Genomic DNA, 16,338 nt, shown 5'->3' with positions numbered 1-16,338 from the left:
CCTGGGTCTGGGGAAGTCCCAGGGCAATTTGCTGCAGGCCTGGCTTCCCCAAATAATGCAGGGGGACCTGCTCCTAGCCTAGGCACCTTCCTTTGAAAGGAGGATGGGAACCGAGGAGTTCAGACTAATGAACATGCTGTAACACCACTCCTTAAACACTTACAGCATGTCATGAGTTGTCTCACAGAACCCTACAGCCACCCGAAGAAGTAGATAACATTATTTCCATCTCAACAGTAGGAAATTGAGGCTCAGAGAGGTTAAGTTACACACCCAAAGTCACACAGCTGATAGATGGCCACACTGGGAATTAAATTAAAATCAGTCTCTCCCCTGAGTCCCTGCTCTTTCTGCTCTAGATTACATCGTTCAATAAAGAAACAAAAATCCAAAGACTGAGAGCAGAGCACTTGGGTTCTGCCTTGTCCTGTGCCCCTTCACGGGATCTTTCCCTTCGAGAATAGATTGCCTAAAGGTGCTCAGTGAGCTGAGGAAAGAGCACCCAGCCTCCTGATCTAACAAGCACCGACAGTGGGTGGGTCGTAAATATGTGTGCAGAGCGCACTACGTCTCCCAAGTCATGAATCAGCCAGGCTGAGGCTGCTGGTCATCCAGCCTGGAGCCACCCTTGATTCGCAGAAGCACAGAGCTGACTTACAGCCTGTGGGAGCCTTAGCTCTTCCCCCAGAGGGCACTCAGGGCTCTGCCGCAGGACTTACACCCCAAGGCCTATTGTTGGTCCTCACTGGTCTCCTGGAACCCATCAGTGTTTCCAGTGCCCTGTGTCTGTGTTCCAAGGAGAGAAAAATTCCTTCCCTTCCCCTAGCCTTCCCTCTATTTGGAGAGCTGCAGATGAAGGAAGAGTTCCAAAAGAGCCTCAGCGGGGTCAGATGAGGCAAGAGGAATGTTCCAGGTAGAGGGAGCAGTTAATGCAAAGGTACTGTGGCACCCACTGAATCTGGTGTGTTTGGGAATGTGACTTGAGCACAGACGCTTGCCGAGGAGGCTAAGCAAGCAGGGACCAGGACCTTCAACCCTGCAGGCCAACAGCACTGGGTTCCGGGGAGGGGGTTGCGGGGAGGCTGTTACTCTGACATTTATAGAAGCTTAGACTTCCAGCATCTCAGAATCATAGGAGTCAGTCTCCAAAAATCACAGACTTTCGAGATCTCAGAATCTTGAAATTTTGGACTCGTAACCTAAACTCTTCTGCTCTCAGTCATGAGGTTTTGGATCGAGTTTCTGAGCTGGGCAACACTCAGAGCTCTCCAAGTCTTGCACAAAAGGAGACTTTAGCACCAAAATTCCAGCCGGCCTCTGGCTTAACTGCCAACGGCAACTGAACCTCCCCAAGTGCCCGTACTAGACCTGGCCCTCCTGGAATCCCCTTTGTGTGCTGGGATACCAGCAGGGGCTGTTCTCAGCTCAGATCTGACCCGCCGTTACAGGCTCTATGCCAGCATTTCCGGCGGCTTTGAGGTCTTGGTAACTCCTTCCCTTGAAGTTCACAGCAAGGTCCGTGCTCAGCCCTCCCGAGCTGGCGAGGCAGGAGCTGGAGCAGGGTCCACTCCACTCTGCCGGGATGCAGCGGACATTAATCACCCATCATGGCATTTTTAATAAGTCCTGGGATTCCTCCTGAAAACCATCAGAGGAGCAGGAGTATTTCATGCCCTGTAAGTAATTTCACAGCATTTGGGCCACTGCCCCACCCTTACTTTCTGTGGGTTTCCGTCTCACACAGCCCCAGGCAAGCTGGCCCTTGTCCAAGGTCATTTAGTCCAAGAGGACAACTGATTTCTATTAGTCCCTTATTCTTGTTTTCATTTTCTGAATTACTCATGGTGGATGAATAGAGAATCGGTAGAAGAGAGAGCCTGGAGCTGTGGCCCTGGGGAGGGGAGGAAGCGTTGGATTCTCTTCCTGGTTGCACTGATTACCCGCTCTGTGACCTCGGGCTAGTCTGAGGGTGTCAGGAGCAGAGGGGGTGTGAGCTCTCAGAAGCACCTCGCTGGAGCTGGAGGGCGCTGCCCCATGGCCCCTACCCCGTGGTGAACACCCGGACTGGTGCAGGCAGCTTTCAACCTTGGCCCTCTGTTGGAACTCCCAGCCCCAAGTGTACCTGAATTGTACCTGATTGTTAATTCCGAAGGTGAGTGAGTCATGAGGCTCTAGGAAACCCAAACCCAGGCCCTCTTCCCTCATTTGTAGGTCTTGCTTGCTCAGGGATTTTTACCGTAGAGAGATTGGATTTGTGCGTGAATACTCTACCAGCCCTCCAGTCAAAAGGATGCTAAGTGTGGCAGTCTGATCTCTTCCCTTGGGCTCTAAGGATACATAGTAGCTAGAAGAGGGTATTTGCTTTCTGAACTGAATCAGTGATCACAGAAGGCTCTTGAGGGAGGCCTGAGGCCCATGGCTCCTTTGGTAGGCTGTGGGGCAGACTGGTAAGAAACACTCTTTAGAGTCAGACAGATCTGAGTTTGAACCCCTGCTCATTCTTTACCATCTGTGTCCTTTAGGGTATGTCATTGAAGTTCTGCTCCTTGAGTTGTCTCCTCTGTCATTTGAAGATAATCCTACGTGGGATTCAGAACATGGACACGAGCCAGGGTGCCTGGCTTTGCATCCCCGTCCTACGCCCTTCCAGCCCTGGGACACTGAGCACATCCCTCCACCTCTCTGTGCTTGGAGTGCCTAATATATGGAATGGGGATAATAATACGCTGTACCTGGAGTAGTATCGTAGTTGTTGAGAGAACAGCATGAGAAATACATGAGGTGGATTTGGCACAGTCCTGGCATGTGGTTGGCACTAAATAAGCAAACATTAGCTGTAAATGTCATTGTTTGCAGGGTGGTAGTGAGGTTTCAGTTAGATGTGAACCCAGAGTAATGTACGGTACTTTGTGTGTGCTTAATATACCATTGCTGGATGAATGAATGGAGAATGGGATGAGTAGCTAGAGCACAGAGCACAGTGCCCGTTACGTATTAAGTAGGGGGAAGGACCCACAGGACTACAGCCTTTCCGGCTGGCCACTAGCACCAGTGTGTGGGCCGACCTGGACTGTCGCCTGCCGATTGTACACACCCCTCCCCAGCGTTGTCTGCCCATCTCTCAAGGTTAGTGGCATCAGGTTAATAGCTTGATCAGCTATGGTGGTGGTATTTATACCAGAGACAAGGGCAAATGTTATAAATCGAGTTTTGGTCTATTGTAGTTGAGACAGAAAGAGAGAGAGAAAGGAAGGGAGGGAGAGAGGGAGAGAGAAAGAGTAGCATTGATTTCACCTAACACATCCCTGACTGGCCGGGGGGGATCATTTTTACACCTGCCATTGCCATCTTCAGAAACCAGTTCAGAGCATGTTATTAGAGCATACAGGATCTTTGGGAAAATAAGTCATTTTAGAGCAGATAAGAAGTATTAGCGGATGTTGAGAGCCTGGCTTTGGGGACCCCACGAACTGAGGAGTGCACGGATTGTGTGGGTTTGGTCGTCACTAATGCCTGGCTATGACATGAAACAATAGACCCAGAAACAGATGGCTGGGTCTTTGGGGTGGTAATTCTAGGGCGTTCTGTAACTTGCCAAGACCGAATTAATGCTTGGAGCGTCCCAGGAAGATTGTGACACTCTGCCCGGATCCTCCAGCCCTACTTTAAATGCCGTCTGCGGGGCTCCTAGGTGGAGCCTTTCCCCAAGTCCAGGGTAAGGAGATCCATTTAAGGCCATTCCAAATCTACATCAGTATCAATGGACTTTAAAGAAGTGCAGCGATTAAAGGAGCCGGAGGGAGATGCTAAGTGTATCGGACGGAAGAAGAGAATGCATGCAAGCATTTGTAAACTGCCCAGGATTTGAAGGCTAGTCCAAAGTGATCTTAAAGAGAGAGGAACGCACAAAGCAAGGCTGCCCTGGGTGTGTCCGGGGATCAGGGCTGTCTCAGCGGGGCTCACCATCATTCGTCAGCGGGCCTGAGCCCATCGCCCCCTCCACATCCTGCAAGGGGGTGGGGGTGGGGTGGCATCGATATTTATTTATTTTTTAGCTCTTCTGGTAAGTGGATGGTTAGCTAGGTTTGACAACCGTCGCATCCTAATGAACAATCTCTCTTTTAAAATGTGTTGACATATCATTTGTGTTTCAATGGCCCTAAATGGCTTTAGAGGAAAGTCAGTTAATCTGATCTGAGGAAGACCAGCTACTATTCAGTCTTGGAAGAATAAACAGAAATGTGCTTTTTTTTTTTTTTTAAGATTTTTTATTTATTCAACAGAGACAGAGACAGAGACAGCCAGCGAGAGAGGGAACACAAGCAGGGGGTGTGGGAGAGGAAGAAGCAGGCTCATAGCGGAGGAGCCTGACGTGGGGCTCGATCCCATAACGCCGGGATCACGCCCTGTGCCACCCAGGCCATTGGAGACTAGCAGTTAGTAGCCCTTCTCAGTGGGGGGTGCTCACACTCCCCTCCCAGGCACTGGAGGGGGGGCGGCCCCTCTGATCTGGGCTGGGTGTGGGGGACAGCACTGAGTGAGGCAGGCAGGCAGGGCCGGCTCACCTGAAACTGTGGGGCTGGGCAGAAGGGACAAAGGGCAGTGCCTGGTGCCAAGGGCAGCTGGGGAACTACAGGGGACCGTCCAAAGCAGCAGATCTAAAGATGGCCACACACAGAGAATTGAAAACCGACTGGAAAATGAAGGGTCTGTCACTGAAGGCAGCAAGACTGAGCCCAGAAGTCTGGGAGAATGAAGAGGGAATTATCTGGGCAGGTGTAGGGGGAGGCTTTTCCAGACAGAGTCCGAGGCCTCCTGGGAAGGGCTGGAGCCGCACCTGTTCCGGGAGGCGCCCTCCCCACCTGTGACAAAACCCGTCCTCCTTTATTTCCGTTGTTGCTGGGCTTGGCTGCCCATCAGAATGTCCCTGGGAGCTTGTGTGAAACTCAGAGCCTCTGGCCACAGATCTACCTAACCAGCTTCTGCGGAGGGCGGTGCCCTGGAACCCTGTTTCAAACAAGCTGATTCTCAAGCGGGCCGGTTTTTATCCTGGAGAGACTGCGAGGAGACACAGAGTGTGAACTCGGGGCCCAGCCCAGCTGGATTTAAATCCTGACTTCACCGTTTACTCCCTGAGTCACATCGTGCCTTAATTTCCTTGTCTTCAAAATATAGTGTTAATAGTAACTACATCATAGGGTTGTCGAGAGACTTAAATGAGATGATATGTGCAAAGTGTAAAATGCCTGGTACGTCATCATCATCACCATTATTATTATTTCCTTTATGAAACAGTAGCCAGTGAATGCAGAGAGGGAGAGGTGGAGGAACTTCAGTCGTCCTGCACATAGACACACACATCATACGTATCTCTCAAGGGTTAAAAATTCACATGCCGGTGGGGACCATAGTGTCCTGGAGAACGTATGACTTCTTAGTTTGGGTTCCTGCAGAAGCAGACCCCGAGATACAAGTTGAGGCCAAGTCTGTCGTGTAGACCAGCCCCAGAAACAGTGATGGAGAGGGAAGGCCTTTTTGCAAGGATGTCTGTGGGGCTGCCCTCTAAAGAGTGAAGCCCCGTCAGGCATCAATTTCCGGTTCCTTTCTTTTCCTTTCTGCAAGAGATAAAGAGTATCTCATTAGGTGTTTAAATCAGATTAACAGCCATTAGGACCAGACTTCTCCTGCTCAGCCTGCATTTTGTTTCCTTTGGGATGACCCCGTGAAGCTAATTGCTTTTTGTGGGAGCAGCACAGGGGCAGATATGGGGAGGGAAGAAAAGGTTCTGTTTGACCAGGCTGGTCAAATTCCGCATTTTGACTTGGCTTCTAAGTCTGTAGGAGAAGAGCAGGAAGCAGCCTGCGCTCCGTGGGCTCGGAGGGGAGGCACCGCATGGGGAGGGTAGAGAGTGGCCGGTGACCTCCTCAGAGGGGCATGGTGTTTGATGAGCTCGGCTCCCGAGCGAGCTGATTCACAGAGGTCGCTCAGACATCAGCAGAGTAGGGATTTGTGGACAGCAGGAGAGGACTGGACGAGCAACACAAGCAGGATGACACCTGGCCCCATGCAGGGTGCAAATTGTATTTCTCCATCAACGCTGGCTATTGACAACTCCACCATTGATTCTAAATCTAGCAAAGTCACAGAGAGCAGACTCCCTACCTCCTCTTTCCCCAACACATTAAAACAGACATGAAATACAGCTGCCCCTTCTTTCCACAGTTATGCTCCTGCCCTGCTCCACCAAGACACTTTATTAAAAGTTATTTATAGATATTTCGAGAAGTAGTTAAAGGTAGCTTACAGAGGGGGAAAAAAAGTAAAAGAATGCAGCTTGCAGACAAGAAGTTGAAAATCAAATCTTTAATGAAAGTAGAGAAGCAAAACTGCTGAACCCTGTGATTGGTCATTAGATTTTTCTCTGAGCTTCCTGGCAGCCTTGGCAAAAAGGTCAATATGAGGGGTTATGTATTTGTGTTTAGGTGTAAAGAAAACCACAAGTTCTTCATATGCTTTTTTGAGCTAAGTTCTGAGAGGTATTTATCATATATGCAGTATAGATAATATGTAATAGGCAGTGTCTCAGACCAGTTTCCTAGCAAACGCAGAAGTGCCTCTGAGATAGTTCTTTCTTGCTTTGGCAACTGATAAAAGTTGAAGGAAAACATGAAAACCTAATTAGGTAAAGGCACTTTGCAAAGACTATGAGCCAGTATTATCTGCAGTATTTCAGGACTTTTTCGATTTTTGATAGCAGGGCTAAGGCTAGGCTATGTTTGATCAGGGCTAAGGGAATGCTGTCTTCTAATCACTAGCCAATGTCTGGGCTGAGAACAGAATTTTTCTCTAACTAGTCCACCAGAAAGCTTTATTCTAGTTCTTTTAACAGAGCTCAGAGTCACAAAGGGGCAAGCAGCTCCTATGAGAAGCAAAGTCTTTTCTTCTCTTGCTGCCACCTTCTAAGTGGTTCTTCTGTGTCTGTCTGGCCCTTCACATTTCCTGTGCATCAGGAGTTCACAATCTTACTATAACCTCAGCACCAGACCAGAATAATAGAGCCTGTTTTGTTAGCCTTTGTGGATAACAAACCAGCCCGGAAGTTAGTGGCTTAAAGCAGCAACCATCTATTGGCTCACAATTCTGCAATAATGCAGCTCAGCTCTGCTCTGCAGGGTGTCAGTGGGGCTCCCCCTGCGTTTACAATCAGCTCAAGGATCCAAGATGGCCTCACTCACGTGTCTAGGTCTCAGTGGGATGGCCGAAATTAGTGGGGACTCCCTGGGCCTCTCAAGCTCAAGGAGGCCTGTCTTCCTTACTTAGGGCAGCAAGACAATGGAAGCAGAAGCTGCAAGGCCTCCTAAGGCCTAGGCCTGCCACCAGCACGGTGCCTCCTGCTGCATCCTGTCGCCCCACGGTCAGCCCGATTCAGTGTGTGGAGCAGCTGTACAGGGATCCGGATTGAGGGAGATGGGATTCTTGGAGGATCATTGGGTGGCAGCGATCCACGGCCCCATGCCACCAATAAACTCCACAACAGTGGTCCCATAGGCAGTGGTTTTCACCAGAGGGGTGGGATGTCCCCCTTGGGGGTGAGGAAAGGTATCATTTGGTATTAGCCCACTTCTCACTCCAGGTTCCCAGACTCACGCCACCATCAGAGGTCCAAATACCAGGCTTTAAGAGTTCTATTTAAAATTTTCAGAAAGGATATATGAGAGGTGGACTTTTGGAGAGATGGAACAGGAAATGTTTTTAGAGGCCTCTTGGCAGCCATGCTTGAAGACGTTGTAAGCATGGGGCACAATGAGTTAGGCCACTCTATGGCCGACCTCGTGACACCTGCAGACAGCGTCACACCCAGGACTCCCCAGTTGGCTGTGTGTACGGAGATCATGAGGTCATGTTCACATCAGCTAAAGTGAGATACGTGGTGTGTTAACAGCAGCCTAAAAGCTGACTTTTCATCAGGCTGGAACGAGAAAGCCTGACAGGCTTCGTTGTCCCTAACTCTGGACAAGGGTCACACTGTGTAAAGTATGACTCGAATGACAGTCGAGGCCATATGCTGATCACTTTTGCAGAAGCCAGAAAGCTGGAGGGCTAGATCACAAAGCCATTGGATAACAGAATCAGGGACAGAACACTCTGACTTCAGAGAGATGGTGTAAATCTTTAAAAAGATTGAACGAAAGAGGACTAAATACAAGATCCTATGTTTGGGCTCAGAGCATGCGTATGCACACACACACACACACACACACACACACACACACACACACAAGCATGCACCCACACATGCATGCAGCCATGAAGAAAAGGGATGAATGAGCCTGACTAAGCAGCCGGGTGAAAAGGACCTGTAGTTGTCTGTTTCCAGGAAGCTCAACGTGAGTCAAAAGCAGGCCAAATTAATATGACCTGCATCTATATGAATAGGGGCATAGATTGTAGAATAAGGGAGGTGATTCATTCATTCTATTCTGTATAGCCCAATTCACTACATAAGTATTAGGCCAGTTTCTAGGTGCATAATTTAAAAGTGTTAAAGAAAAACTAACATATTTCGAGGGAAGTTCAGCATGATAAAAGGACCCGAACTCACAGATGTGAGGAAATATACAGAGGAACCGAAGGCATTTGACCTAGAGAAATCCCAGCAAGGATTTAAGGGTGGTCTTTCACTCTAAATGATTGTCGCGTGGAAGAGGGAGTTGATCTGCCCCCTATGGCCCCCAAATGAATCTTGGACCAGTGAATGGAAGGTCAAAGAACCCTCTCATTTAGAACATCTAATAGTTGGAGTGGTCCAGTAAGGAATCAGGATAGACAGAGGGGATTCAAACCTTAGATGGGTAATCAGTTCAAATCAAATGTTAAAATCCTGTCCAACTAATTCTGAGGTCTTGGGATTCGTAGGGATTTGGCCAAGGTCACAGAGCAAGTTGGTAGCTGTCTAGGACCTGAATTTCCTGCCTCCCTTTCAGCATTCCTGGGTGTCCAGTTCCCTCACTAACATGATGATAATTCAAGCAGAGATGCCTAGGGACCGTACCCTACCCATCTATCCAGACCGATTAGTTTGGCCAGCATCGTGTGTAAAAAGATTTGAAATCAACGTCTGCGGGAGGGTGGACCAGTTCTGGCAGTAGCCACCATGCCCCACCATCTTCCCCGGGCACGAGGTCCCTGCACCTGTTCATATCTCCTGCTTGGCTGCCATGGCCTCGCTGCTCGCAGACTTCCAGCCTAGAGACAGGGCAGAGCAGGAGGAGGTCTTGAACCAGAGCACATGAAGAAGACTTTGCAGCTCCTTCTCTTACCCCTCCCAACGTGATGGAATCTGACGAAGACGGGAAAGGAGCATTCTTTTTCTGAGCATCTACAATGTGCTGTGCATTTTTCACCCGTGTTCATCCCATTTAATCCTCATAACAACAATATTAGTTTCCTAGAGCTGCCATAACAAAGCACCACAAATTGGGTGGCTTAGAACAATAGAAATGTATTGTCTCACTGTTCTGGAGTCCAAAATCGTGTCCAATCAAGCAGGGCCCTGCCCCGTCTGAAGGTGGTAGAGAGGGATCTGTTCCAGGCCTCCTAGCTTCTGATACCCTCAGATCTTCCTTGGCTTAGAGGTGGTCATCTTCTCTTTCTGTTTCCCTACTTGTCTTCCTTCTTTGCATCTGTGTCTGTGTCCGAAGTTGCTCCTTTTTTTAAGAATACCTGTCATATTGGATTAGGACCAAAGGATCTTAACTCGGTTAAATCTGCAAAGACCCTATTTCCAAATAAGGTCATCTTCTAAGATACTAGGGGTTAGACGTCAACATACCTTTTTGCAGGGACACAATTCAACCCCTAACAGGCCACCCTGTGGTTCCCCAAAATTCATGTCCTTACCACATGTAAAATACATTCACCACATCCAGACACCCACACAGACATCAAAAACTAGTTAACAGGCCCAGGACCATAACACTAATACATGGAAAGCAGCCTTAAAATGCAGAATTGCTGATTCCAAACACCATCCTCTTTCTCCTACACAGGGCTGCTGCGCACTGTGTGCCAGGCACGGTGCCTGCTACCTCGTGCCCTTTTCTTGCAGCAGGATGCTGATCTGGCGGGGTCCCAAACTGGGCATCAAGGGACACGGAGCTCCTACCGTCCTCTGTTAGGGACGAGGCTCGGTCCAAGTGGGACTGTCCCAGGGCCTGGGCATGGATGCGCTGAGAAGGTGGGAGGAGGGCACCCAAAGGGGCAGTCCTGGAGAACACAGGCAAAGGGTAGAAACTGAGTCCTGGGGAGGTACAGTGGCTGCAGGTAGGAGAATGCAGCCCACTCAGGTCATTTTGGGGGAAGGGGTGTCAGAGGCTGCTGCCTGCACTGCCGTGGAAGACCCAGTGAATGTGGCTGCCATGCTGTCACTAGCTGAGAGGCAAGGGGACCACAGAGCCATTTACATTTACGAAGAAGCAGGGGAATCCAACGCTTAGCCAGGCAACAGCAGGCAACACACCAATACCAACTGTTCACATGGCATAATGCCTGGTCATCCCCTTCCTGGAAAGATGGAGATCCAGGTAGGACTGAGTCCCGGGCTGTAATCTTCGCAGATGGAAGCTTTCTTTGGGCATTAGAGGAGCTCCAGTGGCGGGCACTGGGGAAGAAAGAGGCCACTGAGCTGATGAGAAGAATACGGCTTTTCAAGTCATTAGACCCGGCTTGAAACCAGCCCGTGCCACTCCCAAGCTGCATGGCATTGGACAAATTGAAAAACCCTTCTGAGCCCCATTTTCCCGTGGGCTGGTTGTGAGGATTAAATAGACAGGATGTGGGAAGCATGTGGCCCTGTGCACGTTGCTGAGCTCAATACAAACCATTTCCCCTCAGAGCTGAGTGGCGCTGGCCATCCTAGGGATCATTAAGGAGACCTGGGGAGGGAAATGGACTCTCCAGCCTCTCTTTGGGGGAGTCAGTCACCTAAGAGGGTGAATGTCTTAATCACACCTTCTCCCAATATGCTAACGATGCATTTCCTCCCTCCCAGAGGAACTGAAGGAGAAGCTGACAGAGTATGTGGACAAGGTGAACGGCCAGAAGCCGGGCTTCATCAAAGTCGTGCGCCACAGCAAGCAGGAAGGCCTCATCCGCTCCCGAGTCAGCGGCTGGAGGGTGGCCACCGCCCCCGTAGTGGCCCTCTTTGATGCCCATGTGGAGTTTAATGTGGGCTGGTGAGTGCCCATCAGGAGAGGAAGATGAGTTCCAGTGTGGTCTGGGGCTGTGGCTCAAAGGCGTGCAAAGCGTGCGGGGATCTCACTCATAGTAGGGAAGGAGAGAATTCTGGGAACAGCTGAGATCTGTTTGTGTGAGTCATGCAGGCAACAGGGCTGGCCCTTCAAGGCGAGGGAGAGTCGGGGGTCAACAGATCAATGCACAGTGTCTAAAGGGTATGGTGACATCAGGGGTGATCCCGGCTAGCATCTTCCTCTAGGAGACGGGTTCCGGGAGAAGGTAAATGCTATGGGCAATGCTGAGAGTGCCGGCCCGGCTAAGGGCAGGGCTGCAGCTGCCCAGCAAGGGACAGCCAGGCCAGACTAGAGGCAGAAGCCCAACCACACAGAGGCCAGAGGGCGAGAAGGTAGCTTGATGTTATCACAGGTGAGACACCCCCCCCCCCAAAATGCCAGGCCAGATGTAGCATCAAATCTCAGGTTTTCCCAGCTGCTGAAACTGGGTCTTACAAAATCTTCCTTTCTCCGGTCAGGGCTGCTCGGCTGCCACGTGGGGCAAGAGGAAAGGTATATGGCCTCGGTGGCTGCAGCCAAGCAGGGACGGGGCGCCTGACACCAACATCCCTGCAGGGCCGAGGGTGTGCCGTGGCCACTGTGTGTGACTTTGCAGAGAGCCAGGGTGAGGGGGGCCCTTTAGTAGGAAGGAGCAGCCGGGCATGCACACCACACGGCTAGATTTGGGCAAACTTCTACATAACAGGCTCAAATTAAGGCTGCAATGAAGCCGTTTTTTATAGTTGAAGTCCCTGCTTGCCATTTGTGACTATTTAAAAAGCATTTTCATTGGATTTATGGCCAGAAGAGGAGAGGGACACTTACTATTTCAAGCTGATTTGAATAAACAATTATGCAACAAATGCATTATTAATAAGAAGCTCATCATTCCTGTCTACAAACACTTCACTTGCCTGGTGCTCACGGGGGCCTCCCGGCTGCTAGGAAGCCCTGCTCCCCGCCTCTCGTCGCACAGTGGCGAATGCGTGCGACGGGGTGGCTCATCTGGAGGACTGAGGCGGCACTGAGGAATTGGTGGAAACAAGTTTGTTCTCACCTCCGTGCCTCTGCCGTCCTCATCTGCCTTTGCCTCTTGGTTGTTACACTGAATTTCAGCAAAATCAAAGCCCGAGTTGATAGCTTCCTATAGAACCTCAGATCTCATCCTTTCTTCTTTCTTAGGTCTTGATTTTTTTTTTCTTTCTGGTGGAAAAAGGGAAAGCAAACAGACACAGGATCTAAGGCACTAAGGATCTCTCAGCTCAGCCCAGGACATGATGCAGGTGCGGGGGGTGGGGAGTGGACATTAAACAGGGGCTCCTTCCCAGGACGCAGAGCAACCCTCTGGGGCAGATAGCCAGGTGGTTTTTTGCCTTTTTCTTCAGGGGAAGGAGCTTTAGGGGTCTCCAGTCTAGTATTTACCCTCCTTGGAAGCAGTTACCCTTGTCTCCCTCCCTCTTGCTCAGGGCTGAACCTGTGCTCACCCGCATAAAGGAGAACCGGAAGCGGATCATCTCACCATCCTTCGACAACATCAAATATGACAACTTTGAGATAGAAGAGTACCCACTGGCCGCCCAGGGCTTCGACTGGGAGCTGTGGTGCCGCTACCTAAACCCCCCCAAGGCCTGGTGGAAGCTGGAGAACTCCACCGCCCCGATCAGGTAAAGCCTCCTTACCTGTGGGTCTCTCCTCCTTGTCTGCCAAGCAAGGGTTCCCCTTCCAGTCCCCTTACTCCCCAAACTGCAGCCCCATCGTGGGATGACGGGGTGGGGGTTGGAAAGGAATTACAAATGACCTTCAGTCACCACTTACAGGCCCTGATGGTCCCTTTCAATAGAACCATGGCACCCAGAATCCATTCAGAGGCTCAAGCGTACTCATTTCAACACATCGCCATGGGACACCTGCTGGGGGCCAACTGCTGTGCTGGGTGCTGGGGGTCCAGAGTGATTAAGACTCAGTTGCTGCCCCCAAAAGCCTGCAGTCTTGTGACAACAGACAAAATAATTTGAATAACAAATGATTGCTGGAGGAAACTGCATGGAAAGTGGGGAGAATCTTTTTCAGAGACTAGGATTTGCACTTGTTTTTAAGTGCATGTAGATTGCAAGGTTGGGGCAGGAGCACTCATAGCTGGAGAGACAGAGTGAGTTCATGGACACAGAGGAAATCTAAAGGCACCTTCGCGAGGAGGAGCATGAGGAGACGAGGCCAGACCGCACAGCAACTGGTATGCCTTGCTGCTATTTGAGTTTATCCTGTAGGATTCGGTTAAAAGTGGCTTCAAACTTCATTTCAAGGATCCCAAGCTCTTCCTGCCCTCACTGCTGCCTTCATAGACACCCAGATGACTTCCTTATGCAGCCTCTGTTCTCTGGGTCAGGACTGCCGAAACAGCCACCCCACCAGCCCTTATTTCTGTCTGGTTAATCGCAGATCAGGTGCCTTTATGCTCTCTGCAAAGTCCTGCCCATTAAACACACAGATGGCACCAGAGGTGGCCTAGGGGACAATTCTTGGAATGAAAGAGGAGATTAGAAACTGATGTTGCTTTATATTACATGAGGGAGAAAGCTTATGAAAAATCTAATTGAAAGTGGGAGATTATTATCTAAGATCACATCTTTCCTTGCCAGAAGAAAAAACTATATTCATATTTAAAACAGACGGAAGAGAACCATCTAGCTTTCTCGCGGTTATCTCTGTTACCCACCTGTTAGCCCCTGCCACAATTTTGTGTTGTTAAATATTTGTTCAGAGGTCGCTGTGTGCAAGTGCCTTTTACACACACGGTCTCATTTGCTCCTCATTATAACCTTGTGACAGCTCATTGTGTCATCCCTGTTTTACGAGATGAGGAAAACCCACAAGATAGAAGAACGAGAGTGGCCCTGCCAAAGGCTGTGGGGCAGTGGAGCCAGGATCCAAACGTAGGTCAGCTAGATTCCACATCTAGTTGTCATCCTGTGGACGCCCACTGTTGAGCTCAGAACTGGCATGGCTGAATTCTGCCCCTCGCCGTGCTGAATGATCCTGGAAGGAAGTATGCCATCATGCAAGGAGCATTCTTGCAGAAGACTGCACCGATATTAGCTGCTTTGTTCTGCTCATCTTGAAATGTGTTGACCTATTGCAGTAAACCTGCATTCTAGGTCCTCAGCAGAGAATATCATCTCAGCCTCAAATTTTTCATCACCTAATTTTTATCAAAAACTTGGCCAAGAGAAATTATATTCACAGAAGTTTTTTGGGACAAACATTATTGGTTTTATCCCAGATGAAGACAACCCCAGAGAAAGCTGTGGGTTATACAAATATGCCTTGCCCACTTTGGCTCCTGTTTCCTTGGAGCTGTACGTCTGTGGTGTCCGCATGATATAAGCTATAAGAAGAGCCCAGACATACCTTCTGTTGCATTCTGAAGTGACGTGTTTGAGAGGGTTGTTCACCATGTCCCAAAGTGACCTCTAAGAAGACTGACATGAGAAATTTCTTCAAACTGACTGCTAGTCAAAGACAATCTTGTTAGCACCAAGGAATAAGTATGATATTTTCACATGGGAACTATAAATCTTATTTCTAAGACACGTTTGTTCATTTTCACCTTGGCTACCAGGAAGCTTAGCATCAATTTTGTGGGTCTCCTTTAAGAACTGTGAAGGAGGCCCTAATGCTGCATTTAACTGGCCCCCAATTTGTTGTGAATTTTGGTCTTTTCAGACATCTATGTATTTTGTTTTTCAAGGTATTGTACATTTTTTGTAAGCTATCTCTAATCTTTTTGGGAATGAGGTAAGGTATAAACTAATAACACTTACAGGCTGAGTGGCTCCACTTCATACCCTTGCTGGTTAATACGTCATAGACTATCTGAAGTGGCCTATGCTCCTTGCACAGTAACTGTTCTAGATTCCACCGTCTCCCTGAGTGGGTTTGGCCAAACGGGGAAGGCCCCTTCCTGCGTGTCTTGGAGCACCATGTTGAAATACTCAACATTTCAGGAATGTCAAGGAAGAGGTTGAGACTTTGCTCTGCCCACTCCGCCGGGCTGAGGTTTTTAAATCACCACGCGTTTAAAGAGGGGAGTCTCTGGGCTTCTTCAACGTGTAGGTGCATCTTTTCAAACAATTTTTCAAGTAACCAGTATGCCCCTGAGGTTTTTAAGGTTTTACATTATTTAATTTAATCCCTGTGAGGTTATAGTTGATTCTGTTTCCTAGATATGGAATCAGAGGCTCCAAGAGGCTAGGGAGCTTTTCTCGGTGACACACAGCCAAGCTGTGGGGATTTTACTCCTAGCATGCACCTCCAAGGACAGGGTCAAGCATCCTCCACTAGAGCAGGAGCTCAGCCTCCTTTAGGAGTAGTGGATTGAAGTAGATTGACTGCCCTGGCTGCCTGCGGTCTATGGAATGTGAGCCCATCCAGAATAAAATGCTGTGATTTGAAAGGAGGAGGGGCAGGGACCCCCAGATTGCTCAGGCTCAATGCACTGGCATTGTCCAAAGCAATGGCCTGCAAAAGAGCTGTTTCTCGACCCTGATGAGCTTCCAATTTCAAAGATGAGTCCATTTGCATATGACTGACAGTTTTCTCATAGCTGAGGATTCATCATTTCTCTTTTTCTTTCTCTTCCCCTCCAAATCCTTCAGCCACCAGCTGCTAAGATGCTATACAAGGGCTAGAAATGGTAACTGTGTGCAGTGGAACAATTCAGAGTCATCTGTGTAAGTTCATGCTCTCAGCAGAGAAGCAGCCCACAGGCACTCATGCTGATTCTCCTAATACAAATCACTCCTAGTGAAGGTCTGGGCTTCACCAGGCACCGGCCCACAGCCGGTGAGCCCTGCGCTCACACCCTCACTCAGGAAAGGCCCTCCAGCTCCTGCACCGGCTGACTGTTGATGTGTTGCTCGGGCCTGAGACCCAGGCCATCCACTAAGCCCTACCCGCTGGCTATCTCCCCCTAGGGTCCCACAGGCACCTCCAGATTGGTTTTCCCGGAGGGAATGCTACTTCCTTCTGAACCCAGCTTTTTCTCTATAGC

General features: G+C 49.5%; 1 protein-coding gene across 2 annotated transcripts in view; it reads left to right on the top strand.

The window, feature by feature from the left end:
• The window catches only part of GALNT18 (polypeptide N-acetylgalactosaminyltransferase 18), a 336,223-nt gene that overhangs the window by 226,480 nt on the left and 93,405 nt on the right, over positions 1-16,338 (top strand). For both annotated transcript variants that reach the window (XM_026486788.4, XM_026486787.4), the window contains exons 4-5: positions 11,051-11,234; positions 12,755-12,952. In XM_026486788.4, the coding sequence (XP_026342573.1) occupies positions 11,051-11,234; positions 12,755-12,952 (382 nt within the window). The remainder of the gene's footprint in view (positions 1-11,050; positions 11,235-12,754; positions 12,953-16,338) is intronic.

Source organism: Ursus arctos, unplaced genomic scaffold, assembly GCF_023065955.2.
Source record: "Ursus arctos isolate Adak ecotype North America unplaced genomic scaffold, UrsArc2.0 scaffold_23, whole genome shotgun sequence".
In the NCBI taxonomy this organism is placed as follows: Eukaryota; Metazoa; Chordata; class Mammalia; order Carnivora; family Ursidae; genus Ursus; species Ursus arctos.
Note: the sequence above shows the minus strand (reverse complement) of the source record. Positions and strands in the feature narration are given on the sequence as shown.